This window comes from Ogataea polymorpha (assembly GCF_001664045.1).
Source record: "Ogataea polymorpha strain NCYC 495 leu1.1 chromosome Unknown OGAPOscaffold_1, whole genome shotgun sequence".
Classification (NCBI taxonomy): domain Eukaryota; kingdom Fungi; phylum Ascomycota; class Pichiomycetes; order Pichiales; family Pichiaceae; genus Ogataea; species Ogataea polymorpha.
The window spans coordinates 697,130-724,331 of NW_017264698.1; the positions used below are offsets into that span (position 1 = coordinate 697,130).

A 27,202-nucleotide genomic window follows, 5' to 3' on the forward strand; every position below is an offset into this window, starting at 1 on the left:
ACGGCGTGCACACAGAGCGTGGCTGGCAAGTGGCCGTGGCCACGACGGCAACGGTGTGGCCCTTGCGTCGCGACGGAAGTGTGTTTTCGTTTGCAATTTAACCCGCTGAAATTCGTATCTCGGGTGTGAAAATAAATATTTTTCCAGTTTACTAAGCTATCTAGAATATGGATCTTCTGGGCGACATTGTCGAGCACGACACGTCCACAGAGCCCCAGGCGCCTGTTGCGGCGATTTCTGGGTCTGCCACGGGGTTCCCCGTGGCGGCCAAGAGAAAGCCTGTGCGGCGGCGGAAAACGGCAGAGCGTTCTTCTGACGGAGTCTCTGAAAAAGAGCAGATCCATCTCGAAAACATCGAGCGGCTAAGCAAGATGTCTGGAGAGGAGCGCGCACAGGCCAAGGAGGAGCTGATCAACACTCTGGACCCGAAAATCCTGCAAATGCTGTTGAAAAGAGCAGAGCAAGACAAGAACGAGCCGCGGGGTGCTGTGGCAGATAGCGACAGCGACTCGGCAGCAAGCCCGGCGCTGAAACCCGCGCTGCGCAGGGACAGCGTGTCGTCGGCAGACAAGAAGGTGCGGTTCAACAACGAGGCGTCCGTCAAGTACGTCAAGCCGTCGTCGCCGCTGGCAATGCCGAAAACGAGCAAAGAGGACGAGGAATGGGAGGATATCGAGTATCTGGACGAGTCGGGGCCGAGCTTCGAGGAGGCGCAGCGGCTGAAACAGGCGTCGGTGCATTTCCCCAGACCGAGCAGCGAGAAGCTGGAGAAGCTCGATATAAACGACCCGGACTTCAACGACAAGCTGCACGAGAAGTTCTTCCCGGACCTGCCCAAGGACCCCAAGACGCTGGAGTGGATGAAACCGGCGCCGGAGACGCCGAAACAGGTGACGTACACTGCGGTTGCGGAGCTGCGGTTTGACTTGAATGGGGATCTGATCACGTCGGAGAACATAGAGAAACACGCCCAGGCTCCGGAGCTGCGCCATCACGCAGCAAGCCCAGAGTTGCCCGGGTACACGCTCGCGGAGCTGGCACACTACCTGCGGTCGGCGTTCCCCGGGCAACGGTGCATTGCGCTGCGCACACTGGGCCGCGTGCTGTACAAGCTCGGACAGGCCGAGTACGAGGTGGTGGACGAGGACAACCAGACGCAGGACTTGAGGGAGTTTGAGCGGCGGTGCTGGGGGCTCGTGCTCGACCTCAAGATCGTCGATATCGTCAGCGAGTATGCGTCGGACCGCCAGCGCAACCTGAGCGTCAAGAACTACGCGATCGAGGCGCTCTATCTGTGGAAGCAGGGCGGCGGCGACGGCAAGATGCAGGCGGTGCTGGAGGAGCGCAAGGCGGCTAGTCGTCGAGCTGGCTGATCTGGACCTTGTTAATGGTGGAGTTGAGCCGCTCGTTGCGGATCACCTTATAATAGTGGTCGGTGAAGTCGACGGCGTTCATGGCGCGCAGAAACTTCTCGTCGTGCGTGATGACGATGAGCTGGAAGTTGCGCTGTGTTGCGCGCTCCTGGATGATGTTGGCGAGCGCCTTTGCGAGCGACTCGATGTTGTCGTCGTCCAGGTTGGTTGTCGGCTCGTCGAGCGCGATCATGCCGAAGTTGAGCCCGAAACACTCGGCCAGCGCGAGCCGGATGATCAGCGCCGCCAGCACGCGCTGGCCTGCAGAGCACCGCCCGCGCATGTCCAGCTCGGTCCCGTTCTTCACCATCACCACGCGATAGTTGTACGAGCGCATCGTGGCCGCCGTGCTGGACTTGATCGGGTCTGCCCGCACCATGATGCTGTCTACGTCGTTGCCCATGTAGGTTTTCTTCCATAGCTCGTCAATGATCCGGTTGATCTCTTTCATCTTCACCTGGTGGAACTCCATCACCGCAGAGTCGATGGCCCTGTAGTACGTGGTCAGGTCTGTCACCATCGACAGCTTCGTCTGCAGGCTCGCGTACTCCTTGGTATACCGCTCGTCGATATCTTTGTAGTCGCGTTGCAGCTCGTGTTTGACCGACTGGATCTGCCGCGAGAGCTGGGTCATCTCGCCCAGCTTGGTGGAGTACTCGCTCTGGAGCTGTGTTTGGCGCGCGCGCAGCTGCTTGCTCTGCGCCACGTACTCGTCGCGCCGCGATTCGGCCTGCTGCTGCGCGAGCTCGGCGATCGTGGCCCGCACCTCACTTTGCTGCTGCTCGAGCGCCAGCAGGTCTAGATTGTACCGCAGGTTGCGCTCCGCGTTGTCGGCGTCCTTGATATCGTTCTCGAGCTCTCGCAACTGTGCGCCCGCCGCGTCAAGCTCGACCTCATCGCGCGCGATCTGCTCGCGTAGCCGCGCAGACTCCTGCTCAAACGTGGTCTGGCCCGCGTGCTTCTGTTCGAATTCGCCGATTTGCGCGTCCAGCGCCGCGATCTGGACCTGCGTCTGCCGAAGCCGCTCAAGTTCCGGCATCAGCTGCGCCAGCTCGTCCTCTCCGCGCCGCTTAAGCTCGCCGTACCGCTCCTGCTGCGCCGCATGGCTCGCACGCAGCACGGAGGCCGCCTGCTCCGCCCGGTCCAGCGTAGCGCGCAGCTGCCCGATCTCCGTCTCGAGCTCGCGCAGCGTGTTGCGCACGTTCACGTTGTCCAGGTCCGACTTCTCCAGCTCGATGATCGCCAGTCGCCGGTCCTTGATCATGCTCTCCAGCCCCACCACCTTGCGCGAATACTGCTCGCGATCGGCAACGTGGCGCTCTAACACCAGCCGCAGCCGCTTCACCTCGCTGCTCGTCTGCGCCTGCGCCAGCTCCAGCTCCTCCATGGACTGCAGTTGCCCGCCAAATAGGGCCATGTCTTGCTTTAGGCCCTCCAACTGCCGTTGCAACGACACCTGTTCGTCCCGCAGCCTTGCAACCTCGTCCACCGCAGATAGCAGCGACGCAAGCTGCGCCTTGTGGGCCTGCTGCTTGTCCAAGTCACGCTGCTCACTCTCAAACTGCTCGCGGGCAACCGCCTCCCGCTCCCGAGCAGCTGCCACGTCCCTTTGCTGCTGCTCGAGCTCCACAGCAAGCTTCCTGTGCCGCTCAACCTTGCCCGACACCTCCTTGAGCCGGTCCAGCTTGTTCCGTGCAGCGCGCAGCGCTTCTTCTGCGGTACGGTCGCTCTCCAAAACACTCGTCTGCTTTGCAAGCAGCTCCAGCACGCGGCTCCTCTCGTCCGCCGCCCCAAACTCCCGATGGCACAGCAGACATGCGTTCTTGTGGTTGATGAGGTCAATTGCGCGCTTGTTGAAACCAATGCAGTACTCCCGCACCTTGAAGCCGCCGTCACTGTCGCTGAACTCGTACTCTGCGTCCTCCAGTAGCTCTTCAAACTGCGCGAGCGGCGCTGCGCCAATAACTGTGCGAACGTCTTTCTCGAGCGCGGCGAGTTCGTCGCGCGAGCTAGCAAGCTGCTGCGCGGCGTTGCGGTGTGTGATGGCCGCCTCGTTGAGGGTCTCGCGCAACTCCTGCACACGGGCAGCTTTCTCCAGCACCAAGGCCTCTGTCTTTCTGTAGCGGGCCACGAACGCGTCCACGTCGCGCGTATCGAGCCGCAAATATGCGCTCTCCAACTTCTGCTCCACGGCTTCCAAATTTCGCCGCAAATAATATGCCTTCGCTGTGCTGTCGGACTGTCTGCTGGCCTGGCTCACCTTCCGGAGCAGATCTTCCTGCTCCATCTCCAGCTGGCGGATCTGTTTCTCGGTCTGGGCGATCTTCTCGTTGATGGCGGCAAGCGGGCTCGAGTCGCGCAACTGCTGCAGCTTTAGTTCCTCGGCAGCCAGCTCGGTACGCTCGCGTTCGAGCCTAGCCTGATTCGAGCTCGAATGAGACAGTATCTGCTGCAACTTGGCGCGTTTCGTTTGCAACGCGTCGACGTCTTTGCGAACATACTCGGCATGCTGCGCTTCGCGCGCAAGCTCCTCCTTGAGCGTTGTGAGCTCAAACTCAACGTCCTCGAGAGCCGCCTTATGTGCGGCCTCCTTGTCGGCGTATTCAGCCGCCAGCGCTTCCAGCCGCGGCTGGTCCAGCTGCTGCTCAAGTCGCTTTTTCTCGCTGCGGTTCTGCTCGTGGCGCTCAAATAGGCCGCGCAGTCGGCCCTCCTCGCGCACGCAAGTGTTGTACTCTTCTCGCGCACGGGCAAGTTGCGCGCTTCGAGACTCGATCTGCGCGCGCAGCTGCTCAACAGCGCTCCGCTTCTCAGCTAGCACGTTGGCAAAGTTGTCGAGCTGCTCGCGGATCTGCGCATCGGGCAAGTCGACGCGCGTCGTCGTCGACCGGATTACGTCCATCTGCTGCGCGAGACTGCTCTCCTGCTGCCGCAGGTACTCCAGGCGACTGATTGTTTTCTCGTAGTCCTGGTTCGTCGCAAACAGCCGATCGGCCTCCTTGTTGACCGCTTCGATCTCGCGCGCAAGCGTCTCGGACTCGGCATTCAGCCGATCGACCTGGCGGTTCAGCTCGGCAACCTGCGCGTGTTTGTGGTGCGCGCGCGCACGGTCGTTGCGCAAGTGCTCGACCGTGTTGTTGATCACGCGGATATCGACGTTCATCTCCTTCTGGATGGCCCGAAACGTCTCCAGCACCTTGATGAACTTGACCGAATCGAAGATCTCGTCGAACCGCTTCTTGAGGCTCGCCGAGTCGCTGATCGGCCACAGACTCTCGTCCTGGTGGCAGAAGATCACGTAGTTGAGCACGGCGCGCGAGACGCCGAGCTGCTGCGGAACAGCGGTTTCGATGTCGGCAATTTTCGACGTGACGGTCTGTTTTTCGCCGTTATGGATGGCCACAAGCTGGTTCTCGCGGGTCTTGAAGCTGGTGGTCCCCGTGCGCGCGTTCTTGAACGCGGCGAGCGACTTGGTGAGGACCATGCTCGTGCGGTTGACGTTCTGGAACGCGAGCTTGACCTGAGCCTTTGTCTCTGTGGTGCCCGTCATGCTGGGATCGTTGACAAAGGCGCCATTTTTCGAGTTGGGCGGAAGATCGCCTGTGGTGGCGTACCGCAGGGCCTCGATGATGGTGGTTTTGCCCGAGCCGTTGGCACCGACAATGAGCGTGAGCGGACGCTCAAACTGGATGGTCTCGTGCGTGTCGCCGCTGAAGGAACGTACGCCCGAGACAGACAGTTTGTAGATGCTGGCCATGGAAAGGGAGAGGTACTTACATAAGCGGGTGTGGAAAAAAAAAAAACCATGAAAATTTGGGCATTTTCTGCGGCAAGAACAAAGCTTCACACACATTCTTCTTTAGCCTTGTCCAAACTGTTCATGACGACGTGGGTGCAGCCAGAAAAATTACCGGACGTGCCGCTGGTGCTCTACAATACGCTCACGCGGTCGAAGGTGCCGTTTGTGCCCAGCTCCAACGATGAAGTCACCTGGTACAGCTGCGGGCCGACTGTGTACAACTCGTCGCACATGGGCCACGCGCGGAACTACGTGACAATTGACATTAATCGCCGCATATTGCAGGACTATTTTGGGTACAACGTCAAGTTTGTGCAGAATGTGACCGACATCGACGACAAGATCATCATCAAGGCCAGACAGGAGCATCTGTTTGGCGAGTTTGCCCGCAAGCACAGTGCTGTGGACTCCCAGTTGCGCGAGACGGCGCAACGCGCGCTGGCGGCGTATCTGGCGAAAAACTTGCCCGAGTACGAAGGCACCGTGCCCTTCGACGAGTGGGCGCGCTCGCTCGACCTGGCAGCGCTCGGTCTACAGAAACCCAAGCTGCCTATGCATGTGAAGGCGTGTGTGGCGGCGAGCGAGGCGATTGCCGGCGAGACCGACCTGACGCGGTTTTTGGAGCAAACCAAAGACGTGATCGTGCCCGAGCTCGACAAGGAGCTCGGTCACACGGTTACAGACCCGGAGATCTTCAAGGCGTGCTCGTCGTTCTGGGAGCACAAGTACGACGAGGACATGGCTGCGCTGAACGTGCTACCGCCGACGATCGTCACGCGCGTGTCGGAGTACGTGCCCGAGATCGTGGCGTTTGTGCAGCAGATCATTGACAAGGGCTATGCGTACGCCACGAGCGACGGGTCGGTATATTTCAACGTGGCCAAGTTCGACAAGGACCCGGCGCATGAGTATGCCAAGCTGCAGCCGTGGTCGAAGGGCAACCTGGAGCTGCTCGAGGACGGCGAAGGGTCGCTGTCGGCGGCGCAAGGCAAGCTGAACGCGTCCGACTTTGCGTTGTGGAAGGCATCCAAGGCGGGCGAGCCGTCCTGGCCATCGCCATGGGGACCTGGCCGTCCCGGTTGGCACATCGAGTGCTCGGTCATGGCGGCCGACTTCGTTGGTGACAAGCTCGACATCCACTCGGGCGGCATCGACCTTGCGTTCCCGCACCACGACAACGAGCTGGCGCAGAGCGAGGCCCACTACGACTGCAAGCAATGGGTCAACTACTTCCTGCACACGGGACATCTGCACATTGAGGGCCAGAAAATGTCCAAGTCGCTGAAAAACTTCATCACCATCGAGGAGGCGCTTGCCCGGTACTCTGCGCGGCAGCTGCGGCTGTGTTTTGCGCTGGTGCAGTGGAACAATGCGCTAGACTTCAAGGAGAGTTTGTTGAATGAGGTGCGGTCGACGGAGTCGTCGCTCAGCAAGTTCTTTAAGAACGTGCGTGCAATCAAGGCGGACACCGACCACCGTCTGCGCGCGGGAGAGGTGATGTCGAAGAAGTACGGGGAGCTGGAGAAGCGGCTGCTTGCAGAACTCGCGCAGTGCAAAAAGAACGTGCACGGCGCGTTCTGCGACAACCTTTCCACGCCGCAGGCGCTGCGCGCTCTGCTGGAGCTGGTCAACAGTGCCAACACCTACATCGGCGCTGTGGGCGCAGACCTGCGCGTCGAGCCACTCGTCCAGAGTGCTCTTTACATCACGAGGATCCTGCGTGTGCTCGGTTTCGACACCAGGAAGGACGGCCTTGGCTGGGAGGACGAGCGGGGCGAGACCGGCTCGGGCAACTTGGAGGAGGCGCTGCTGCCATACCTAAAGGTGTTGTCGAATTTCCGGGACCTGGTGCGCAGCTCGGCGATCGCGAAGGCAGACTACAAAGTGTTTTTGGACGCCACAGACACGCTCAGAGACAAGGAGTTGCTCCAGCTGAATGTTTCTCTGGACGATCGTGCGGGTCAGGGGGCCCTGATCAAGTTTTTGAACGAGAGCGAAAAACAGGAGCTGCTGAGACAGCAGGAGGAGAAAGAGCAACAGCGGCTGGAGAAGGAGAGACGGCGGTTGGAGCAGCTGCGGCTGAAGGAGGAGAAGGAGAGGGAGATGCTGGCCAAGGCGAAGATCGACCCTGCAGAGATGTTCAAGACGGAGGAGTACAAAAAAATGTACTCCGAATGGGACGAGAACGGACTGCCTGTGAAACTAGTGAGCGGGGAAGAGGTGACAAAGAGCGCCAGGAAGAAGCTGGCAAAACAGCAGGAGCAACAGCGTAGGCTGTTCGAGGCCCATAGGTAGATAGATGCTATATGCAGTAAGCTATTGTTCAAATCTGTGAGATTCCGATTTTGGCAAAAAACGGCTACATTTCGCAATCTACTCCGGCGCCACTAAATCGCGGGGAGAAGGAACAAAGTATCGCGAGACCGTGGTGGACAGTACGTCATTTTGAGATGTCTCGGTGCACATGACTCATGAATCACCAAGCAAGTGGTGCGATTCTGGACTGGGGGTGTGCGATACATGCAGTAACCCTGAGGGTAGTATTCCACGGAAAGCGACTTCTGAGTCTGGTTTTCAGCCTCTGTGGAGGTAACGCACTCCAGCGGTGTTGGTTCGGTGTGGGTACGCACACCTATGGAGACGTGCACTCCGTCGGACTGGGCTCCGAGCTGAAATTTCTGCACCCCGTTTCCACGGGTTGGCCCCGTAGAAACCCGGGTTCAAATGTCCGCGTGATGATTCCCTTTTAACAGCCCGCGTTACGGAGCAGCGCGCGGTGCGCATGGGGCCAATCAAACGCATCGGACTCTCACCAAATCAGGGTCATGTGCGCATCTGGCCCGACATGTGATTACAGGCTGAGCCGTGTTCGTCGCGTCCAGGTACCCCATCATGCCCCCAGTGGCTCACCCGCGGGGCGTCTTCTTCCCGAACCGGAAACTTATACACCGTCCGGACTTACGGACATCGGAGTTCCCCCCTCACAGTCAAGCACCCCATGATATGTCCCTCCAGCATTAAGGGTGCATTTTCCGCGGAGACTACCCAAGAGGTTATTGCATCGTGCTATAAATCGGACATATTTTCCCTCCAAATCTCAAAGCCCATGTCTATTCAAAACTACGTCAAGTCCAGAGTCCCCATCACGGACCTTTCCAACTACTCGCTATCGCTCAACGATAACATCCCCACGTACAATGCGCCGCTGCCCAGCGTGCCTCGCATCAGCCTTCCCACGCTGCCCAAACTCTCCCTGCCAAAGCCCGAGCCACAGGCACCAAAAGTGCTGGCGCCTAAAAACCCGCCAAAGCCATACTCCAAGTTCGACCTCCTTCTCCAGACAGCAGCAATGCATAGCGTCCACAGCGAAAATCCCTCCGCAACACCTAATTATGTCTTAGCTCCGAAAACGACGCATATCTCGCCCAAACTGGAGATTTCCAATCTGGTCATTCAAACAACGCCTCAGCAGAGACCCACGCCCGAGCTCACCTCCATCAAGCTGGCATCGCCTTCCACAGCGTCCAAAAGGCAACGGTCCGGCCCTTCGTGTGACTGCTGCCGCGCGCGCAAAATCAAGTGCGACTCCGAAATCTTTGTGCTCGCGGAGCTGCCGAAAAACAAGTCCTCAGCGGCCTCTACCGGTACCGGTTCGGAAATTGCCAGCTGCAAGTTCCTGTACGAAGACGAGCACAGGTACCAATATTTCGAGATCGATACGTCGCAGTATCAGAACCAGCGCTTCCACACCAAGCTGAGCCGGTTCAGGTACCTCAAATTCAAACCGTGCTCCGCGTGCAGCTCGAAAAAGCTCGCGTGCTGTTTCTCCAAAGGGTTCACCAGAAACGACATTATAAAATTCAACAAGTCCGAACGCATGCACCAGACGCCCGAAAAGGACGAGCCCAAAGACGAAGTGTCGCTACCGATCGTGATGGGATCGTACGGCAAGCACCCCAAAAAGACTTCCTGTAACACTTGCAGGTTCAAGAAAATCAAATGTATCAAGCTCGAAGACAAGCCGTCGTCCGACTGTCTGAGCTGCTCGAAGAAACATTTGGAGTGCGCTTATGTGTAACATAGATACCTTAATGATTATGAAGCATGACTCAACCAGTGTCGGAGTTCCCGTGGAAACGTATCAGTCCGTATCGGATTTCTTCGTAATCGGTAGCTTGAGGTGTTTGGGCATGGGTGGAGGCGCCATTTTAGGCGGCGGACTCATCTTTGGCGGCGGCGGCGCAAATATCGGCGTGGTGCCCAGCTTCATCCCGGGCGGAGCGGCAATGGCTGGCGCAGAAGACGAAACAGCTGTGACATCAGCCGTGGGGACAGCCTCAGGCGCAGCATTGGACCACTCGATCTGTGTAGCCTCTGAGTGTGCGTACCCGTTGGTCTCTCCTTCTAAATCGCGCATCATCATCTCAAGATCTCTGCCGTGTCTTGCGGTCTCCTCCAAGTCCGCCTTACAGTCGCGTGCCAGATGACCAATGTTGCCGCAGCGCGAACACACCAACGACTGCGCAAAGCTCTGTTTCCCAAGATTTGGACACTCGTACCTCTTGTGGCCCTTCTCACCGCAGTTCAGACACAGCTTCTCGTCCGAAGCCCGCAGGGTTCCGTTCAGAATGGCCAGCTGCTTGAGCTGGTCCCGTTTGTGCTCGTTCTGGCCCTCGGGAGCGCTGATCGCGCCCTGGATGATCTCACCGCATAGCTTCATGGCCTTCTGGATCTTCTCCTCCGAGTCGGCCGTGATGAGGCAGTGCAAATCGTCGTCTAGATTGTTTTGGTCCGGTCGTATCAGGGCCGTGTTTTTACCTTCTTTCACAGACCCTTTGCCTCTGATCCCGATCTTCGCGCCGCTTTTCTCCTGGATACTCTTCAATGTGTGGCCTCTGGGCCCCATCAGCAGCCCAATAAAGTTTATTTCGGGGTGCTCACGCGCCGGGATGTACAATTTGTCACTTGTCTTGGTCTGTCTGCGATAGTCGGGAGGAGGACGGTAGTCAGGGATGTTTCGCAGCGCGTTTTCTATCAAGCGGCCTCTTTCGGTCTCGAACCGTCTTTTGTAGCGCTGTTCACGTGTGTTGGTTCTTTTCCCGCTCGCATCGTACACCGGTGGCGGAGACGGCGACCTTGTTCTTGTGGGAGGAACAAACGAATCTGTCTGGATCATCCGGTTGATTTCCTCGATCCGCACCATAACCTGCACCGCCTCAAGCTGTTCTGGTGTCAGGGACACATTTAGTAGCGTTGGGACTTCAAACCCGTCCAGTCTCGCGACTCTTTGTGCTTCCCCAGAAAACATTAAAAAATAATTAAAATATTTTTTATTTTTTCATACATTTATTCCCATGGCTCCTCTTCAGCAAGTGTCAAGACACGGCGGGCCAAACAAGTGTTTTGGTCTTTTCCAGAGTGCGCTGGAGTGCATGACCAGCTCCACCACGGCCGACAGAACAGAGTGCTTGCCGCTTCGCCAGGACTACATCGAGTGTCGCAAACACCGTCTGGAGACGTACAAGATGTTCATTGTGGAGAAACACCTCAACGAGCGCGAGGACCTGGACAGAGACGAGGTCGGGGCGCCATACCTGAAGAGACGGGACTTTCTGACGCCAAAGACGCTCGGACTGGCCGACGGAGAGGACCGGCCGATCCTCATTCACAAATTCTAGGCTGGTGAGGGGAAGCCAAATACTCTAAATATTTATTTATTTTATTTATTCACACATCTCGTTATAAATCGCCGTCCGTCTCGCTTTCGCCTATACTCTCATTGAATACTGCCAAATTGTCCTCCTCATTGGAATCTGGTTCCATGATGTTGTAGTCGTAATTCGTCTCCTGTGCCTTGGTGCCTATCACGTTGGCCTGGAATTTCGTCTCGTCGTCCTTTCTCTCGGTCTCGTCTTTCTCGTAAAACTCGATCTTGAGCTCGTGCACTATGTCGAAACATTCCGCCAGCAGCGCGTTCAACGTCCCCTGGCCCTCAGGTATTTGCCCGTCAATCATAAACTTCCCGTCCTCCCGCATGTTGTCAACGGACGCCAGCTTCATCTGGTACGGATACAGCTCGCGGATCGACGAAATCCCTCCCATCCGCTTCAAGTCCAGCAGACACCGCCGCACCGTCGTCAGCTGGTTGTGCAGCGGCTGCAGGCTCTCGCTGACGGGCTCAGAGCTCTCCAGAAGCTTGTATATTATGGCATAGCACCGTCTCAGTAGGTACAGCAGCACCGCCTGGCCGCGCAGCTCTTTCTTGCCAAAGTAGCCGTCCACACGCAGCTTGTCGATCTGGTTGAGCGTTCGCTGGTAATTGAAGATGTCTGTTGTTCGGAGGACCCATCTTCTGGTGACCAGCAGGTTTTCGAGCGTCGACTTGAGTTTTTCCAGCTGGTTATAAATGTCTGCGAGCTCTGGACTCACCATGTCCTCGCCGATCTTCATGTCCTGGATGAGATAGTGACAGTCATCAATGAGCCCCTTCAGCACACCCTCGCCCCTGGGATGATCCTCTTTGGAGAACTCGAGCTCGCATGCGAGCTGGATCTGTTCCAGCTGATTGGAAAACACCTTGAGGTCATCTCTGTTGGCAGCCTCGTCGCTCGTGATCACCTCCAGTATGCGGTACTTGAGCGTGATCAGTCTGTCCATGATTTTCTGCACGTTTTTGGGCAGCTTGTTGATTTTGTCCTCCAGAACTCGATACTCCCTATACGACTGCTCCAACTTGCTCTTGAGCAGACTCAGCTCTTCCGAAGACGTAGTTTCGTCCGAGTTGATAATCTTGGCAATCTCGTCCAGCCGGTCTCTGATCGGGTCCAGGTCCTGGTGCGTGAAAATCTCGTTTTCGTTCAGGTGCTCAAGTAACCGTTGCACAGTGGACAGCGAGGCGTACGTAGCAGGCGCCGTGTTCTTCAATCCGCACGTGACAAAGCACAGGCTCAGCAATTGAAAAATCTCGTCCACCAGAATGTCCACCTTATTGGGGTACTCGCCTTCGGCGGCCCCTTCTGTGGGCCGAATTGCCCGCAGCTCTTTGACTTTGCTCAGAACCTGGTCATATATTTCTCCTATGCTCTTGGAATTCATGTATGTCTTGTGGTCGCGCTTGATCAGCGACAGACGTTGCCGGATGGCCGTCAACTCATCGTATATGGCCTTTTCGAGAGGCGGGACGGTGGTATGCATCAACAGAAAGAATAAAATAAATTGGCTTTTTTTGAGTGTTTTTTTTTTCTCCTGACCGTCGATCGACGGCACCCGACGCGGTCGCGCGCCAACCCCCCATTCCTTTTTCACTCCTTTAAAAACTTTTCTAAAACAAGATTCTTCACCCTAAACACATCGCCGGATTCTTTCGTTTTTGATCTATCGCGCAAGCGCGACCCTGGACTCTTGTTACACCATGAAAATAAATCTATTCATTCTCGCTTTGATACCCGCGACGTCGGCCTTGTCCAGCATCGGTTGCTTTTCCGACATCCCTTCCTCTTATGTGTCCAAGGGCACCTACGCCTGGCAGTCCAGCTTCCATTGCTCGTCAGAGTGCTCCTCCTACAAATACATCGCCCTGACAAACGGAAATGAGTGCTATTGCGGCGATGACGAGCCGTCGTCGTCCGACTCTTCGAACAGCTGTGACACCTCTTGTGATGGGTATCCATCTGAGAAGTGCGGAGGAAGCGACGCCTACACGGTGTACGGGCTGAGCGACAACGACGCGTACGACAACTGGTCGAGCTCGGGTGTGTCTTCGAGCACCGGCTGGTCCAGCGTGTCGTCCAGCACGCTGTCCCCATCCTCGTCGTCGTCAATCCCGTCGTCGTCCTCGTTGAGCACCGCACAAACAACACAAACATCCAGCTCCTCCAGCTCCACACAGGAGTCGACATCTTCTACACAGACACCCACAGAGACACCCACAACCAGCTCCCAAAGCTCGAGCTCGTCCACGTCTCCAACCGTGACCGCCACGGTGCTCACGTCGACGGTGAGCAAGGAGGGCTCGAAACAGACCACGGTGGTGTATATCACGCAATCAACAAGCTTGTCGTCTGCATCCGCATCCGCAGACTCGAGCTCGCGCTCGGACTCCAAATCGTCCAACAAGGGAGCCATCATCGGAGGAGCGGTGGGCGGCGCTGTCGGGGCGTCGATCCTGATCGGCGGAATCTTCTTCTTGATTTTCAGAAGACGCCGCGACAGCGGCGACGACATGGCTGTGGACGACCTCGCGTACGAGGAGGCGCTCAAGTCAAACCGTGATCCGTTTGCCTCTGCCGAAGACGACCTCTACTCCTCCGACAACGGGTCTGGGTCTGGGCGAATAATGCTTGGCCGCAGACGCCTGAGCGACGGCTCGCTCGCCGACGCGGCCGACTACTACAAGAAAGTGCTCAAAGTTGCGAATCCCGACGACGATAAGAATTAGGCTCAACCGTTCTGTTTCTATAAGTACTTGTATGGGTTCATGATTCCCTGCGGATCAAACTTGCTTTTGATATCTTTCATCAACGCAATTTCCACCTCCGACTTGGAGTAGCCGATGTAGTTTTTCTTCTGGAAGCCCAGGCCGTGCTCCGCCGAAATCGACCCATGGTGGTCGCTGATCCACTGGTAGACGTACGGCTCCAGACATTTCTCCACCGTTTTATTGTACTCTCTCACAACAACGTTCACGTGCACGTTGCCGTCGCCAATGTGGCCGTAGCCGACAACGTCGACGACGGGCTTCGACGCGTCGCTGATCGAGCGCAGCCCGTGCTCGTCCAGTCTCGCCCGCAGAACCTCAATCAGGTCGTACATCACCGGCAGAGGCAGCGACACGTCGTACTTGTACACCCCGCCGTCCATGTTGGAAGCCTCACTGATACCTTCTCTCCAGGTCCAGAGAGTCTTGAGCTGCGACTCGTCCTGCGACACCACGCCGTCTGCGACCGTGCCGTCCTCCATCACCGACTCCAAAAACATATCCAGCTTGGCGTCGTCGTGCTCTTTGCACGAGCCAGACGTCTCGATCAGCACATAGAACGGATACTCGGGCACGTCGACGTCCGGGTCATCCTGCGCAAGCGGATGCAGGGTCTTGAGGAACCGCTTGGCCTGCCACTGCGACTGTCTGTCCATGAACTCAAACGCGGACAGAATCTCGCACAGCTCCGACCTGGCTCTTTTGAACGTGTTCTGCACAGCCTCGTACGACTCGAGTCCGAGAAATGCAATGTTGACGGCCTTGGGCCGAGCCGGACACAGGATCGAGACGCCGGTGATGACACCGAGCGTGCCCTCCGACCCAATAAACAACTGTTTCAGGTCGTATCCCGTGTTGTCCTTCCGCAGGGCGTTCATACTGTCGTAGATGGTGCCGTCCGGTAGCACCACCTCCAGACCCAGCACAGAGCCGTGCAACGAGCCGTATCGCAGCAGCCGCAGGCCGCCCGCGTTGGCCGCAACGTTGCCGCCAATGTGGCACGAGCCCTTGGCACCCAGGTCGAGCGGGAAGATGTAGCCCTTCTCCGCGAGAAAGTTGTCGGCATTTTCCAAAATTAAGCCTGCGTCCGCTTTCAGAATACCCGACGTGTGGTCGAATGAGCGGATCTTGTTCATCCCGCTCAGCGACAGCACGATCTCGTCGAAAACGGGCACCGACCCGCCCACAAGCCCCGTGTTGCCGCCCTGGGGCACCAGCGCCAGCTTGTGCTCATGACAGTACTTCACGATCTCTGACACCTGCTGCGTGGTCTTGGGCTTCACACACAGCGACGACTGTCCGCGGTACTTGCGCATCTGGTCCTCGTTGTAGAACAGAAGGTCGTCCGGGTCCGTCACGACGGCAGAGTCGCCCACCACAGACTTGAAGAAGTCGACTGCCTGCGGCGTGATCTGGCCGAAGTCCTGCCGCTTTACCTGCGGATACGACTCTGCTGTCAAACGCACGGTGGACGACCACCGCAGCAGCGCGCCGGCAGGCCCAGCCACGCGCGCTTTCGACACTCTTTGCAGCATCAGCATTATTTATTGGAAGAAATATTTCAGCTGGCGAGTGAGTTTTTCATCGTCACATGACATAAGCAACGCATCCGGAGTTTGGCAGTGCTCCGCTGCCTGGTGCAAGGTGTGCGCGATCACCAGCATGGCCACCGTTTCTCCGTTCGAGACTAGCTCTTTCTTTTGGCTTTGAGTCATCACGGAGAAATGGAGCAAGTCCCTCTGGCTGGCCATTAAAAACCCCCAACGGTCGCCAGTCTGATCGCAAGATCTGGTTCGTGCGTTATCTCACCTCGCCCGGCGACCATCGGCCCCGCAACGTTGCAACAAAATCTGCAAAATCTCATATTCTGCTTGCTTGCCACAAATCCGTGACCCTGTCGGAGTATCACTGGGAAAAAAAAATTTAGGGGCAAGATAAGAGGGGCCACGAAAAGAAAAAGTTTAACGACCTTGTTGGACCTGTTTATTTGCCGCCAAAACAAATGATGGACCCCGGCGACACAAGCTTCGGGGCTGCCACCGTGGCAAGCTCGCTCGCATCGTCCAAGTTCAACTCGCCGATGATCATGTCGAGAGCCTCGTCCTCGTCCGCGTTGACGTCCGCCATCTCTATTCCTGGCCAGACCATGAATTTGCACCTGGTGAATAGCAACGGTTCGGAGCAGAATCAGCTGAATTTGCTGCCGTCGAAGGGCGATACGGGCAGCGAGGCTCTGAAGCTGGCTATCATCTGCGTGGGGCTTCCAGCCACAGGCAAATCGTACATCACTAAAAAGCTTCAGCGATATCTCAACTGGATGCAATACAACACAAAAATCTTCAACGTGGGCAACACGCGGCGCCAGAAAAATGCCAAGCCCAGCGGGTACCCCGTCCAGGGCCCGACGCTCGACAGGACCAGCCACGACGCCAATTTTTTCGATCACTCCAACAAAGACTCCTTCCACCAGCGAGAACAGTGGGCACGCGAGACGCTCGACGACCTGATCCAGTTTCTGCTGGTTGAACAGGGCAACGTTGGCATTTTTGACGCTACAAATACAACCAAAGCCCGCAGATCGTGGATTATCGAGACGATCACCAAACGCACCGAGGGCGCCGTGAAAATCCTATTTCTAGAAAGCATCTGCACGGACCAGGAGTTGATCGAGAAGAACATCCGTCTGAAGTTGAGCGGACCAGATTACAAAGACATGGACAGAGACCTGGCCTTGAACGATTTTCGCAATAGACTCAAGAACTACCAGGCCGTCTACGAAACCATCGACGAGGAGGAAGAGCTGGAAAACGAAAAGTACGACATCCAGTATGTCAAGATCATGAACGCGGGGAAGAAGGTTGTCTCGTACAACATCAGCGGATATCTTTCGTCGCAGTGCGTTTTCTTTCTTTTGAACTTCAATCTGTCTGACCGGCAGATTTGGCTGACCGTCAACGGCGAGTCCGAGTTTAACTTGGAGAATAGAAAGGGAGGCGATTCCAAGCTAACCAAAAGAGGCGAGCAGTTTGCTAGAGCATTGCCAAAGTTCATTTGCAAAAAGAGACAGGAGTTTAAGCTTCGTCACCTTAATAAAGAATATGTCAACGACGAGTTTTCATTCCACACCAAACCGCAACTGGAGCAAGAATTCAATATATGGACGTCCAATCTCAAGCGCACGTTGCAAACAGCCTCATACTTCCCACAGGAAAAGGACGGAGGCGATTTCCATTTCAAGTCCTTCCGCATGCTGAACGATCTAGGCTGCGGCTCGCTGGACTCCATTACCGAAGAGGAGTTCAGGACCAAATACGCGGATGAGTACAGGTCGCAGATGGCGGAGAAACTGACATATAGATATCCAGGGCTTGGAGGAGAGTCGTACTTAGATGTGATATCCAGACTGCGGCCGATGATAGTGGAGCTGGAACGCCTCCGTGACAACGTTTTGATCATTTCGCACAGAGTGATTACGAGGGTATTACTTTGCTATTTTATGAACCTGAACAAGGAGATGCTGACGGAGCTGGACGTCCAGCACGGCTATATTTACTGCATAGAGCCCAAGCCATATGGGCTGGACCTCAAGATATGGCAGTACGACGAGATGACTGACGATTTCTACGAAGTGGATGAGATTGAACTCATGAAGAAGAAGCGGAAACGGGTCTCAATCTCTATCGGGAGCAATTTCAGACCGATCTTCAAGAAAACTGTTTCGCCAGACTCATCAATTAGCTCGTCTGAGTACTCCAGTTCGTCGGAGGAGGAAGAGGATGGCATGCGCCGCAGAGGGCCGCACGGTCATCCCGGCACGGATGGCGTCGAGCCCGAGTCCTATGAGTTCTCCAAGATGTGCTCTGATACAGCATCGGAGGATCTCGACACCGTCATAATGGACGAGAGGTTTCCTGCAGACCAGGATATAGAGCGCCAAGTCGATGAAATCCTTAAAAACGAAAAATTGGTTGGGCTGCTTCGGGAGAAGCTGCAGACCCTCGCTTTATAGATTTAATAAATAATTTAATGTTTCTGATTTCGATTAAATTTATTTAATAAAAACTAGTTTAATTTTTATGGCACATTGGGTGGATGTTGGCGTCATGCTATCGCAGCTGGCCGAAGCAGACACCGGCGAGTTGCTACCGGCCAATGAAAGCAACATTGGCCTTGGAGTGACACCCAAAGACCAGGTGCGCAAGTTCTACGAGCAGAGCTCAGACAACAAGACACTGGAGTCTAAAGCCTGGCTGACCGACCCCCATTTTTTCCATACTGTGCACATCAGCAGTCTGGCACTGATGAAGATGTGTCTCCATGCACGCTCAGGCGGGTCCATCGAGATCATGGGCATGATGACGGGCAAGATTTTCGACGGCAACATCGTTGTCCTGGACAGCTATCCTCTTCCCGTTCAGGGAACCGAGAGCCGTGTGAACCCGCTCAACGAGGCGTACGAGTTTATGCTACAATTTCTGGAACATCAGAAGAAACAGTCCAATCGGTCGGAGAACATTGTTGGCTGGTACCACTCTCACCCTGGCTTTGGCTGCTGGCTATCTGGAATTGATGTCAAGACACAGGAACTGAACCAGGGATTCCAGGATCCGTACGTCGCTGTCGTGATCGACCCGGAGAAGTCGCGGAAACAGGGGTTTGTGGATATCGGAGCGTTTCGCACATACTACCCTGAGCATCTTGCGATGCTGGAGACGCAGCAACCCAAGTCAGCAAAACGCGACCTGGGCCACCACGCAGACAAGTACTACTCTTTGGACGTGAGCATATTCAAGTCGGAGAAAGACGAGCAGGTTTTCGAGAGTCTAAATTCAAAATTCTGGTACAAACATCTGGTGCAGGCGCCGGAGCAGGACCAGTTGCTGGAGATAAATAAAATTGGCCACGTCTCGAAACAAATTAGTCGACTAAAGCCTGTTGTGAAAAAAAGCGTAGGGCCGCCAAACTCGGCGAGCTCGACGGGAGCCCCAGAAACCATGCTACATCGCTATGAATCGGAAAAAGAGTCGCAGTCCGAGGAGCAGGCTAAAAAAATCGGCCAGCTGCTCAACTCGCTCGCCATGACCGAATACGATCGCATCTTGAAGACGGAGGTCTCGCGTCTCCACAGGTAGCCACTATCCCTGTTCCTCCTGGAATTTGCGGATCTCGTCCTTGCTGATCTGCGCTGCCTTGACGATGTTGTGGAACGTGGCCTGCAGCGTCTCGCTCTTGATTTTCTGCGGGTCAGGCTGCTGTTTCTTGATGTTCATTTTGTCGAAGTTCTCCATTAACTGCGAATCGGTCGAGTTGCCATGGAAAATGAAATCCTCCTCGCCTTCCTCGAAACTCGAGTCGCTCGCCTCGCGCAGCTCGTGCAATTTCTGGAGCTTGTTGCGGATAAGCACAAGTCGGAATGCCTTGCGCAGCTTGTCCTGAGCATTGAAGCCCTCGCGGATGTTTCCGATGATGTTGGCCTCGTTTGCGGGCTCCTGTTGGGCCAGGTGCATGAGAATCCACGGATGTTGCAACAGCTGGGCCGCGGAAGGCCTGCGACGGTTGTCGATGTCCAGACTCTTGAGAATGAAGTCTTTTGCGTTGTCGGAAATATGCTGCCAATACTTGTGGTGGAAAATCACAAAATTGTTGCTGCGCACCTCGTCGAGAAACTCCTCTGGCGTCTCGGCCCGGATCGGCGAGTAGCCTCCTATCAGAATGAACGTAACGATGCCCAAAGACCATATATCGCAGGACATGGTGTAGCCGCCTTTTCCCAGCCCGTACAGCTCGCCGTAGCCCTCGGATGCATAGATCTCGGGAGCAATGTAGCCGTACGAGCCCGCCACTCCGGTGAGTTTCTCCGTGGCGGCCTCTCCCAGCTGTCTCGAGACACCAAAGTCCGCAAGCACCACGGGCGACTGGTCGTCCGGCGTGAGATACAGCACGTTTTCCGGTTTGATGTCTCTGTGGACAATTCCGTGGCTGTGCAAGTAATCAATGGCCGTGAGCAGCTGGTAAACGATGTTGCAGGCGTCGGACTCGGTGAAGGAGGTCTTCTTGATGAGTCTGTCGAACAACTCGCCTCCTGTCGCCAGCTGGGTCACGATGTAGAAATTGTGCTTTGTTTCGAACCAGTCCAGCAGCCGGACTATGTGGTCGTGCCGGATGGTCTCGAGAACCTTGATTTCGCGCAGAACGGCGTCCAGATGGCCCTTGAGCCGAGACTTGAGAATGATCTTGACGGCCACGGGCTTGCCTGTTTTCTTCACCACAGCCTTTCGCACAGTACCAAACGAGCCTGCTCCAAGCGTTTCCAGAAACTCGTACTCTCTTTTCTTGTCGGAGTGCGGGAATTTGTCGAACAGCCTGTCCATACTGAGGAGTTGAATAAATAAAGTATTTTCCGCAACCCTGATGCTGATAAAAAATACACTCCTTTGCAGATCTCAGTCTCGAACCGTGGCACCTTTTGTTGCAATTAACTGCTGGTGCTTTATTTAGAACGCTTGCTTGCTAATCTACGCCCTTGACTTAGCCCTGCTCAGCCACGCTTTGTTTTTTACCAACTTGTTTTTCCAGCCATGGACCGTTTGGTGTCTTCGTTCCAGTTTGAGCGGCTGCTCAGCTCCGACTCCCAGCTCAAAACAATTGCACTTTTGGGCACCATAGATGGCCAGCAGGCCATCTTGCAGCTCGAAAAGTCGCATTTCGACACCGCCAGACTCCCCGACCTGCCCGTCCAGCAAATTCGCGAAATAGCCTCCAATGACGTCTACCACTGGGCAATGACCACTCTGCGGCAGTCTGTGGACCGCGACCCGGCAGCCAAGCTCAACCTCATCTACCCTGCCACAGAGATCCACATTCGAAAGTTCGAGAAGCCCGTCTTGCACATTGTCCACGAATCCCCAGAGCTGTACCGCAGCGTCGTGGTGCCGTATATAGAAACCATGCGTGGAGACCGAATCAGATGGGTCCGCAACATCCTGTATGAGGGGGCCGAGGCCGATCGCGTCGTCGTCAGGAACGACGATTTCGTGCTTCTTCCCGACATGAAATGGGACGGCTCGACGCTGGAGTCGCTGTATCTCTGCTGCATCGTCTACCGCGACGATATCGCGTCGATCAGAGACCTCAACGAGACTCACATCCCGTACCTGGAACGCATTCGGGACGCTCTGAGGACGGAGATCCCGCGCCGCTACCCAATCGCGGGCGACCAGCTCCGCATTTTCGTGCACTACCAGCCGTCGTACTACCACTTCCACCTCCACGTCGTCAACACGGCGTATAATGGGCTGGGCGAGTCGATTCTGGCCGGAAAAGCCATTTTGCTCGAGGAGGTGATCGACACTCTGCGGTTTCTGGGACCCGAGGGCTACAAAAGACGCACTCTCACCTACGCGATCAGCGAGTCGCACAAACTCTGGGAGCTGGGCCTCAAGCACTCGGCTATGTAAATATAAAGGTGTGAGGGTGCTGGTGCAAGATGTACACCACATCTCCAAATTATGTTTTTCCATGTGGCGTAATCACAGAGAGGTGGAAGAAGAGCACTTTGGAACCTCTGGCCAAGTAGACACTGTTTTCGCCGCCATCGCACGCCCGGACCTTGGAAAATGGGAAAGAAAGGGTACCAGCAGCCAAGCGTAAGTCTTTTCTGATTCTATCTACGGCTAACCATAACAGGAAATGTCCCAGGTGAACGATTTTATCTTTGGCACCGAGGGCTACCAGAGTCTCCAGCAACAGCCGTCGCTGCTCAGGACGCTGACTGGCCTACGAAAGTTGCCGATGGACAACTCGCCGCTGACTGTGGACAGCCAGAAGGTGATTGGAGCGTCGTATTCTCATCTGGACCTTGGTGCGTCTGATACACAGAAACGCAACTCGTCTCCGGATTCGCGCTCGGTCCACTCGAGCGGCTCCACCAAGTCTCCGCGCCCGAGTCTGAACCTGGCCAAGGCGAAGAAACTGTACGATTTGTCGGCCAAGATCGACGACGACGCTGACTGGAACGACGACATCGACGATCTGACCACACCCTCGCCCCAGGACCCCAAACCGCAGTTTTACCCCGACATCTCGGATCTCAAGTTGCAGGAATCTCCGATGGACCGGCCGACGGCGTCCACGGAGCCGCCAGCTGAGCCACAGCAACAGGCCGAAGCGCAGCCAGCACAATTTCTCTGCCCGGACTATGAACGCATCATGAAAGACCCCTTTGTGATTCTCGAGAGGACCAGCGACCAATCGAAATACAGCAAGATCGTCAAGGCGCTGAAAAACCAGCCGTTTGATATGGCTGAGCTCCGCAAGCAGACATGGAGCGGCGTCCCTGCTGCGCTCCGACCGCTCGTTTGGCAGGTGCTTCTCGGGTACCTCCCGGTCAACAGCGCCACAAGAGAGTCAGTCTTGAGACGAAAGCGTAAAGAATACACCAACAGCATGACACAGCTATTCCGAGCGGAGAAGGACCAGGCGGTGTGGCATCAGATCTCCATCGACATCCCGCGGACCAATCCCACCATCAAACTGTACTCATTCGAGTCCACACAACGCTCACTTGAAAAAGTCTTGTATTTATGGGCGGTCAGACACCCTGCGAGCGGCTACGTGCAGGGAATCAACGACCTGGCCACGCCATTCTACCAGATTTTCTTATCTGCGTATTTGTGCGACCATGTTGACATGGAGGCGTTCAACACCAACCAGCTGCCGCAGGAGCTGGTCAACTGCATTGAAGCTGACACTTACTGGTGTCTCACAAAGGTGCTGGACACCATCCAGGACAACTATATCCACGAGCAGCCGGGAATAATCCGCCAAGTGTCCGAGCTGCGAGATTTGGTGAAAAGAGACGAGCCGTACCTGGCTGAGCATTTCGAGCACGAGGGCATCGATTTCATCCAGTTCTCTTTCCGATGGATGAACTGCATGCTGATGCGCGAGCTTCGAATGGAGCTGATTGTGCGGATGTGGGACACTTATCTATCAAGCTATCCAACAGGATTCAACCAGTTCCATATCTACGTGTGCTGTGCGTTTCTGCGACGTTTCAGCGAGCAGCTGCTGGAAATGGACTTCCAGGATATGCTTATGTTTCTCCAGGACACGTCCAAAACTAGTGACTGGACAGAGGCCGACGTCGAGATGATGCTCAGCGAAGCGTTTGTATGGCAGTCGCTCTACGAGAACGCCACTGCTCATTTCAGAACATAATATACAGATGTACCTATAATCTCCCCGTTTTCTCCTTACGCTTTCTTGCTGCGCTTGGCACTCTCCAACAGGTTATCCAGAACCATCGCCACGGTCATAGGCCCGACTCCGCCAGGGACCGGGGTGATTTTCGAGGCCTTTTCTTTGCACGATGCGAAGTCCACGTCTCCACACATTCTCTGACCCGACTTCTTCGTCGCGTCCGGAACGTAGTTCGTCCCCACGTCGATAATGACACATCCCTGCTTGACCAGGTCGCCGGTGATAAAGTTGGCACGGCCAACAGCACTAACAATAATATCTGCGTTCGAGCAGTAGAACTTGAGCTGCTCAGGACTCGTTTTCGAGTGGATCACTGTCACCGTTCCGCCTGCCTTTTCCAGCAGCTTCGAGAGCGGCCCTCCGACAATGTCCGATCTGCCGCAAACCACAACGTTCTTGCCTGCAATCTCTACCTGCTCGTGCTTCAACAAGTACATGATCCCCTTTGGTGTGCACGGGATGAATTTGGCAGCAGCGTTCTTCTTGAAAATGGCTGCCAAATTGAGTTCCGAAAAGCCGTCTATGTCCTTTTCCTGCTTCACAGCGTTGGTGATCCGTTCCTCGTCCAAATGAGCAGGAAGCGGGAGCTGCACCAATATCCCGTGCACGGACGGGTCCTCGTTCAGCTCGTTTATGCGGGCCAGGAGATCTGCTTCCGAAACATCAACAGGGAGTTTTTGCAAGAACCCGTCGATGCCCACCTCCTGGCACGACTTGAGCTTCATCTTGACGTAGGTAGACGAGTCAGGACGGTCGCCAACCTGGATGATCACGAGCCGTGGCGCGAACGACGGATCCTGTGCCTTGAGTTCTTTGATTTCGGCCGCAATGGACGCACGCAACTCGCTGCTGATTGCTCTGCCGTCAATGATGGACATGTTTGTACGAGGATATTTTTTTTCCACGTGAAAATAGATTTGGAGCAAATTGTTGGCCTGCGTGGTGCGAGGAGTCTGGTCGGTGCGAGGAGTGACATTTTGCTCTCTCGCCACCAGACCCTAGCTTAGCGTTTGGAGCGCCAGCACAATCGCCCGCTCATGTTCCAGCGACCGATGTTTCTACTGTGCTGGCCGGGCAAAACAACTGTGTGTCTTGTGGGCCGTTTCAGATGGCATTGTTCTGGGCATTTACGTCGTGGACAACAAACAGCAATCAGATTACTCCTTTGGGAAAGACCGATCGTCTTGAGACAATAGGCAGCTTCCTTGTTTGGGCGAAAGAAAGAAAAACTAGTGCAGGCGATGTTGTCCGTGGCCCTAAAAGTCAACGATTGACACCGGATTGAGCGAAATGGGCGCAGATACTGCCAAAATCTTACCCCTTTGAAAATCACAGAGGCCAAAAATAGTCGATCAAAAATTCGAAAAAAAATCGGTATATCAAATCTCTGGTGCCTATGATCCTGTGCTATGCAGCAGCAAGACCAGGACATCCCCACGCAGCGCCAGGCGTCTCCCCTGAGGAGAGTGCTCAACAATACGTCCGAGTCCGAACAGCAGCCTGCTCAGAATCATTCCCAGGAGGTGTTGTCCCAACTACTGGGCTTCCAAGTGGAATCGTGGCCACACTCCCAGGAACAGCTGGATTTGGTGATCCAGCTCAAGATCGAACAAGAGCGCACCAAGTTCGAGCAACAGAAATCCAGGAATCTGGAGATGGCGATGGAATTACTCAACGTGGCGCGCCAGACAGGTATCCCTCCAGAACTAATTCCATTTCTCTATGCCAACCTTTCTCCGGAGGAAATTAAGGAACGCATCGACATGGTGCTCAAATACCCTCTGCCGCCACAGGGATATCAGACCCCGGGCCCGCGTGCCGACGAATCGCCCTTGCGAGAGTACTCCCACCGGCGGTCGTATACCGCATCGTCTGCCGCGTCGTCTGCGGGTGGGGTCACATCTGTTTGGAGAGTGAACCTGCCGCAACAGCAGCAATTCCAGTTCCACCACTGGTCTGGGCCGGGCGCTGGCCCCATGCCCTCGAAGGGCTCCTCTGTAGATACCGCGGCGTCGTCGGCGCCGTCTGTCAACCCGCAGACATACCCAGACACGCCCTCTGCGCCCTCCACGTCGTCGCCGACATCCACCCACAAGCGCAAATTTTCCGACCCTCTGGCCCCCACGCACCATCGTCAGCCGTCGTCGCCCACCAAGACGCGCAGCATATCACTCGACAAGCGGCAACCTGCACAAAATCCCCTTGCATCGCCCTACGTCTACAGAGACCCGGCTTACGGCGTGCCATCGTACCCGCCACACCAACCAGGGGTCGCTGGTGTGTCGCGATTTGCACAACCAGGCTCGCCGTACCCGTCGCGCCAACAGCCCCCACCTTATTATTATTCTTCGCCCTACCATCAGCAATCGTACCAGTTTCCGGCGTCGAAGCCGCAGGAGTCTGTGCTTCCGCCGCTCAGGCCTCTGGAACCGGATGATAAGTCGAAAAGCAAATTCCTTATCAACACTCCTAGAAACCCTCCCAAGTGATACCCGTGCGCAGCCGCAACAATAGCATTGACATAATAAAGTTACAGCATTTCTTACATAGTGCGGAAAATATCCGCAGGTAGTACGTAGAAATTTTCTGGAGTTTAGCTTCTACGTCCGCATTTTCATTATGTATCAAACGTTTTTTTTCCTTTCACTTAGTATTTATAACTCCAAAGTCATGGTTTCTAGTTGAAGATTTCTGCAGCGGTCTCGAAAATGACTTTGGATCCCAAAACAGATAACTTGCTCGATCAGGAACCGCAAGAAGTGCCCCACACAATCCTCACCAAACGTGAGAAATTCTTTATGACAATCCTGCTCTCTCTTATTGGCGTGGCATCTGCTATGAGCATGCCTATTTACTGGGTCGCACTGACAGAAGTGAAGAAAAAGTTTCGAGTCACTGAGGAGCAGATCAATCTCACCGTCGTGGCGTACTTGGTCCTACAATCGCTATCGCCAGTGTTTTTCTCTACTGCAACTGATTATGTCGGTAGACGTCCAGTGGTGCTGGTGTGTTTGGCGGGCGGTCTTGCAATAAATATTGCTCTTGCTGTCTCGGACGCATACTGGATGATCATTTTGTTCCGCTGTCTTTTGGCCTCCTTTGTTTCGCCGCTTATTAGCATCGACTCCTCCATCGTTAGCGATTTTACCACCAGAAGGGATCGTGGTGGCTACAACGGAACAGTGAACGGATTTCTCCTGGTGGGCCAGGGTTTGTCGCCCTTTTTCGGTGCTCTGGTCGACAGTGGGTGGGACTGGAGAGCCATCTTCTATTTCAGTGCCATAATAGACGGCGTGCTCCTGGTTATCGCATTTATCTGTCTTCCCGAAACGAAACGGTCCATCGTCGGAAACATGTCGGTGAAGCCGGACCACTGGTATCATAGGGCTCCTGTTCTGCTTTATTTTGGCAAGAGGCTATCTGATACATCAAAAAGTACCGTGGAGCACATGGAACTTCCTTCATACAACCCGCTTCGAACAGTTATGATTATGCGATACCCGCAAGTGACCATGGTTTTGATCCCCAGCTCTGTGATTTTTGCCACGTGGACCATGTCACAAGCATCGCTTTCCACAGTGCTTTCTGAGTCCTACGGGTATTCGACTTTGAAAATTGGTCTCTGCTTTTTTGCTTCCGGAGCAGCTACAGTTCTCGGAGCCATTACAAGCGGCAAGGTTTTAGACTTTGCCTACAACAACGCTCGCCAGAAACAGTTGAGATCTGACAGCTCCAAGCCACTCAACATCATCAAGGCAAGGGTGCAGTATTTTTTTATTCCATCGATAGTTTGTGCAGCTTCGTCAGTGGTATTTGGCTGGTGCTTCCAGAAAAAAGAAAATGTGGCCATCATTCTTGTCATGACATTTTTAATCACTTTCTCGACCATGTTTCCGATGAACGCTGTTCCCACGCTGCTGATCGATATGTTTCCGGGACAGTCCGGCTCTGTTGCATCGCTTAATAATTTGGGCCGCTGTGGCATGGCTACCATTTTCATGGCATGTTTGTCCAAGATGACCGCATCTATGAAGCTCGGCGGCACTTACACGCTGATGGCGGGGCTCATACTGCTCGGAAACATTTCTGTGTACGCTCTTCTCGCAAGAAGCTCTAAAATTCTCGCAGACGTTGAAAGACGTAAGCAAGAGCTCGATAATTAATAACATGGATTTCCTCTGTTGGAGAACCAAGATAGAGATTATGAGTTGTATCAGTCATCGCCCGTGTTGATTGACGATCGGCATCATACTGTTT

At 55.1% G+C, this 27,202-nt stretch overlaps 16 protein-coding genes across 16 annotated transcripts; 11 read left to right on the forward strand and 5 right to left on the reverse strand.

Annotated features, from left to right (window-relative positions):
- The first annotated feature begins 120 nt into the window (after window positions 1–120).
- Window positions 121–3,481, forward strand: OGAPODRAFT_74671 (uncharacterized protein). The gene has a single exon (XM_018355915.1). The coding sequence runs from the start codon at window positions 168–170 to the stop codon at window positions 1,371–1,373; it is 1,206 nt and encodes a 401-aa protein (XP_018213153.1). The 5' UTR covers window positions 121–167; the 3' UTR covers window positions 1,374–3,481.
- Window positions 3,482–5,262: 1,781 nt separating this feature from the next.
- On the forward strand, window positions 5,263–7,494 carry OGAPODRAFT_84499 (uncharacterized protein; the record flags this gene model as incomplete). Its single annotated transcript, XM_018356770.1, has 1 exon — window positions 5,263–7,494. A coding segment is annotated over exon 1 (2,205 nt), but the record flags the coding sequence as incomplete, so codon positions are not given.
- An 804-nt stretch (window positions 7,495–8,298) lies between these two features.
- Window positions 8,299–9,248, forward strand: OGAPODRAFT_74674 (uncharacterized protein; the record flags this gene model as incomplete). The annotated part of the gene is made up of 2 exons (XM_018355916.1): window positions 8,299–9,150; window positions 9,200–9,248. The coding sequence occupies exons 1-2, from the start codon at window positions 8,315–8,317 to the stop codon at window positions 9,246–9,248; spliced, it is 885 nt and encodes a 294-aa protein (XP_018213155.1). The 5' UTR covers window positions 8,299–8,314.
- A 389-nt stretch (window positions 9,249–9,637) lies between these two features.
- On the reverse strand, window positions 9,638–10,468 carry OGAPODRAFT_36614 (uncharacterized protein; the record flags this gene model as incomplete). Its single annotated transcript, XM_018355326.1, has 1 exon — window positions 9,638–10,468. A coding segment is annotated over one exon (831 nt), but the record flags the coding sequence as incomplete, so codon positions are not given.
- Window positions 10,430–10,951, forward strand: OGAPODRAFT_15227 (uncharacterized protein). Its single transcript, XM_018353590.1, has one exon. The coding sequence runs from the start codon at window positions 10,563–10,565 to the stop codon at window positions 10,884–10,886; it is 324 nt and encodes a 107-aa protein (XP_018213157.1). The 5' UTR covers window positions 10,430–10,562; the 3' UTR covers window positions 10,887–10,951.
- Window positions 10,934–12,402, reverse strand: OGAPODRAFT_96739 (uncharacterized protein; the record flags this gene model as incomplete). The annotated part of the gene is made up of 1 exon (XM_018357912.1): window positions 10,934–12,402. The coding sequence occupies one exon, from the start codon at window positions 12,400–12,402 to the stop codon at window positions 10,948–10,950; it is 1,455 nt and encodes a 484-aa protein (XP_018213158.1). The 3' UTR covers window positions 10,934–10,947.
- A 158-nt stretch (window positions 12,403–12,560) lies between these two features.
- Window positions 12,561–15,203, forward strand: OGAPODRAFT_91963 (uncharacterized protein). The gene has a single exon (XM_018357077.1). The coding sequence runs from the start codon at window positions 12,620–12,622 to the stop codon at window positions 13,643–13,645; it is 1,026 nt and encodes a 341-aa protein (XP_018213159.1). The 5' UTR covers window positions 12,561–12,619; the 3' UTR covers window positions 13,646–15,203.
- On the reverse strand, window positions 12,561–15,219 carry OGAPODRAFT_96740 (uncharacterized protein; the record flags this gene model as incomplete). Its single annotated transcript, XM_018357913.1, has 1 exon — window positions 12,561–15,219. The coding sequence occupies one exon, from the start codon at window positions 15,217–15,219 to the stop codon at window positions 13,663–13,665; it is 1,557 nt and encodes a 518-aa protein (XP_018213160.1). The 3' UTR covers window positions 12,561–13,662.
- Window positions 15,220–15,482: 263 nt separating this feature from the next.
- On the forward strand, window positions 15,483–17,707 carry OGAPODRAFT_15228 (uncharacterized protein). The gene has a single exon (XM_018353591.1). It carries the CDS (start codon window positions 15,690–15,692, stop codon window positions 17,691–17,693), a length of 2,004 nt encoding a protein of 667 aa, XP_018213161.1. The 5' UTR covers window positions 15,483–15,689; the 3' UTR covers window positions 17,694–17,707.
- An 80-nt stretch (window positions 17,708–17,787) lies between these two features.
- OGAPODRAFT_74680 (uncharacterized protein) lies at window positions 17,788–18,574 on the forward strand (the record flags this gene model as incomplete). Its single annotated transcript, XM_018355917.1, is given in 2 exon segments — window positions 17,788–18,524; window positions 18,544–18,574. The coding sequence occupies 2 exon segments, from the start codon at window positions 17,788–17,790 to the stop codon at window positions 18,572–18,574; spliced, it is 768 nt and encodes a 255-aa protein (XP_018213162.1).
- On the reverse strand, window positions 17,985–20,055 carry OGAPODRAFT_96749 (uncharacterized protein; the record flags this gene model as incomplete). The annotated part of the gene is made up of 1 exon (XM_018357914.1): window positions 17,985–20,055. One exon carries the CDS (start codon window positions 20,053–20,055, stop codon window positions 18,820–18,822), a length of 1,236 nt encoding a protein of 411 aa, XP_018213163.1. The 3' UTR covers window positions 17,985–18,819.
- Window positions 20,056–20,262: 207 nt separating this feature from the next.
- Window positions 20,263–21,176, forward strand: OGAPODRAFT_81091 (uncharacterized protein; the record flags this gene model as incomplete). The annotated part of the gene is made up of 1 exon (XM_018356487.1): window positions 20,263–21,176. The coding sequence occupies one exon, from the start codon at window positions 20,263–20,265 to the stop codon at window positions 21,139–21,141; it is 879 nt and encodes a 292-aa protein (XP_018213164.1). The 3' UTR covers window positions 21,142–21,176.
- A 51-nt stretch (window positions 21,177–21,227) lies between these two features.
- On the forward strand, window positions 21,228–23,792 carry OGAPODRAFT_15231 (uncharacterized protein). Its single transcript, XM_018353592.1, has one exon. The coding sequence runs from the start codon at window positions 21,374–21,376 to the stop codon at window positions 22,901–22,903; it is 1,530 nt and encodes a 509-aa protein (XP_018213166.1). The 5' UTR covers window positions 21,228–21,373; the 3' UTR covers window positions 22,904–23,792.
- OGAPODRAFT_74683 (uncharacterized protein) lies at window positions 21,228–23,823 on the reverse strand (the record flags this gene model as incomplete). Its single annotated transcript, XM_018355918.1, has 1 exon — window positions 21,228–23,823. One exon carries the CDS (start codon window positions 23,821–23,823, stop codon window positions 22,939–22,941), a length of 885 nt encoding a protein of 294 aa, XP_018213165.1. The 3' UTR covers window positions 21,228–22,938.
- Window positions 23,824–24,030: 207 nt separating this feature from the next.
- OGAPODRAFT_91971 (uncharacterized protein) lies at window positions 24,031–25,434 on the forward strand (the record flags this gene model as incomplete). Its single annotated transcript, XM_018357078.1, has 1 exon — window positions 24,031–25,434. Exon 1 carries the CDS (start codon window positions 24,355–24,357, stop codon window positions 25,432–25,434), a length of 1,080 nt encoding a protein of 359 aa, XP_018213167.1. The 5' UTR covers window positions 24,031–24,354.
- Window positions 25,435–25,785: 351 nt separating this feature from the next.
- OGAPODRAFT_15232 (uncharacterized protein) lies at window positions 25,786–27,168 on the forward strand (the record flags this gene model as incomplete). The annotated part of the gene is made up of 1 exon (XM_018353593.1): window positions 25,786–27,168. A coding segment is annotated over one exon (1,021 nt), but the record flags the coding sequence as incomplete, so codon positions are not given.
- Window positions 27,169–27,202: the final 34 nt, after the last annotated feature.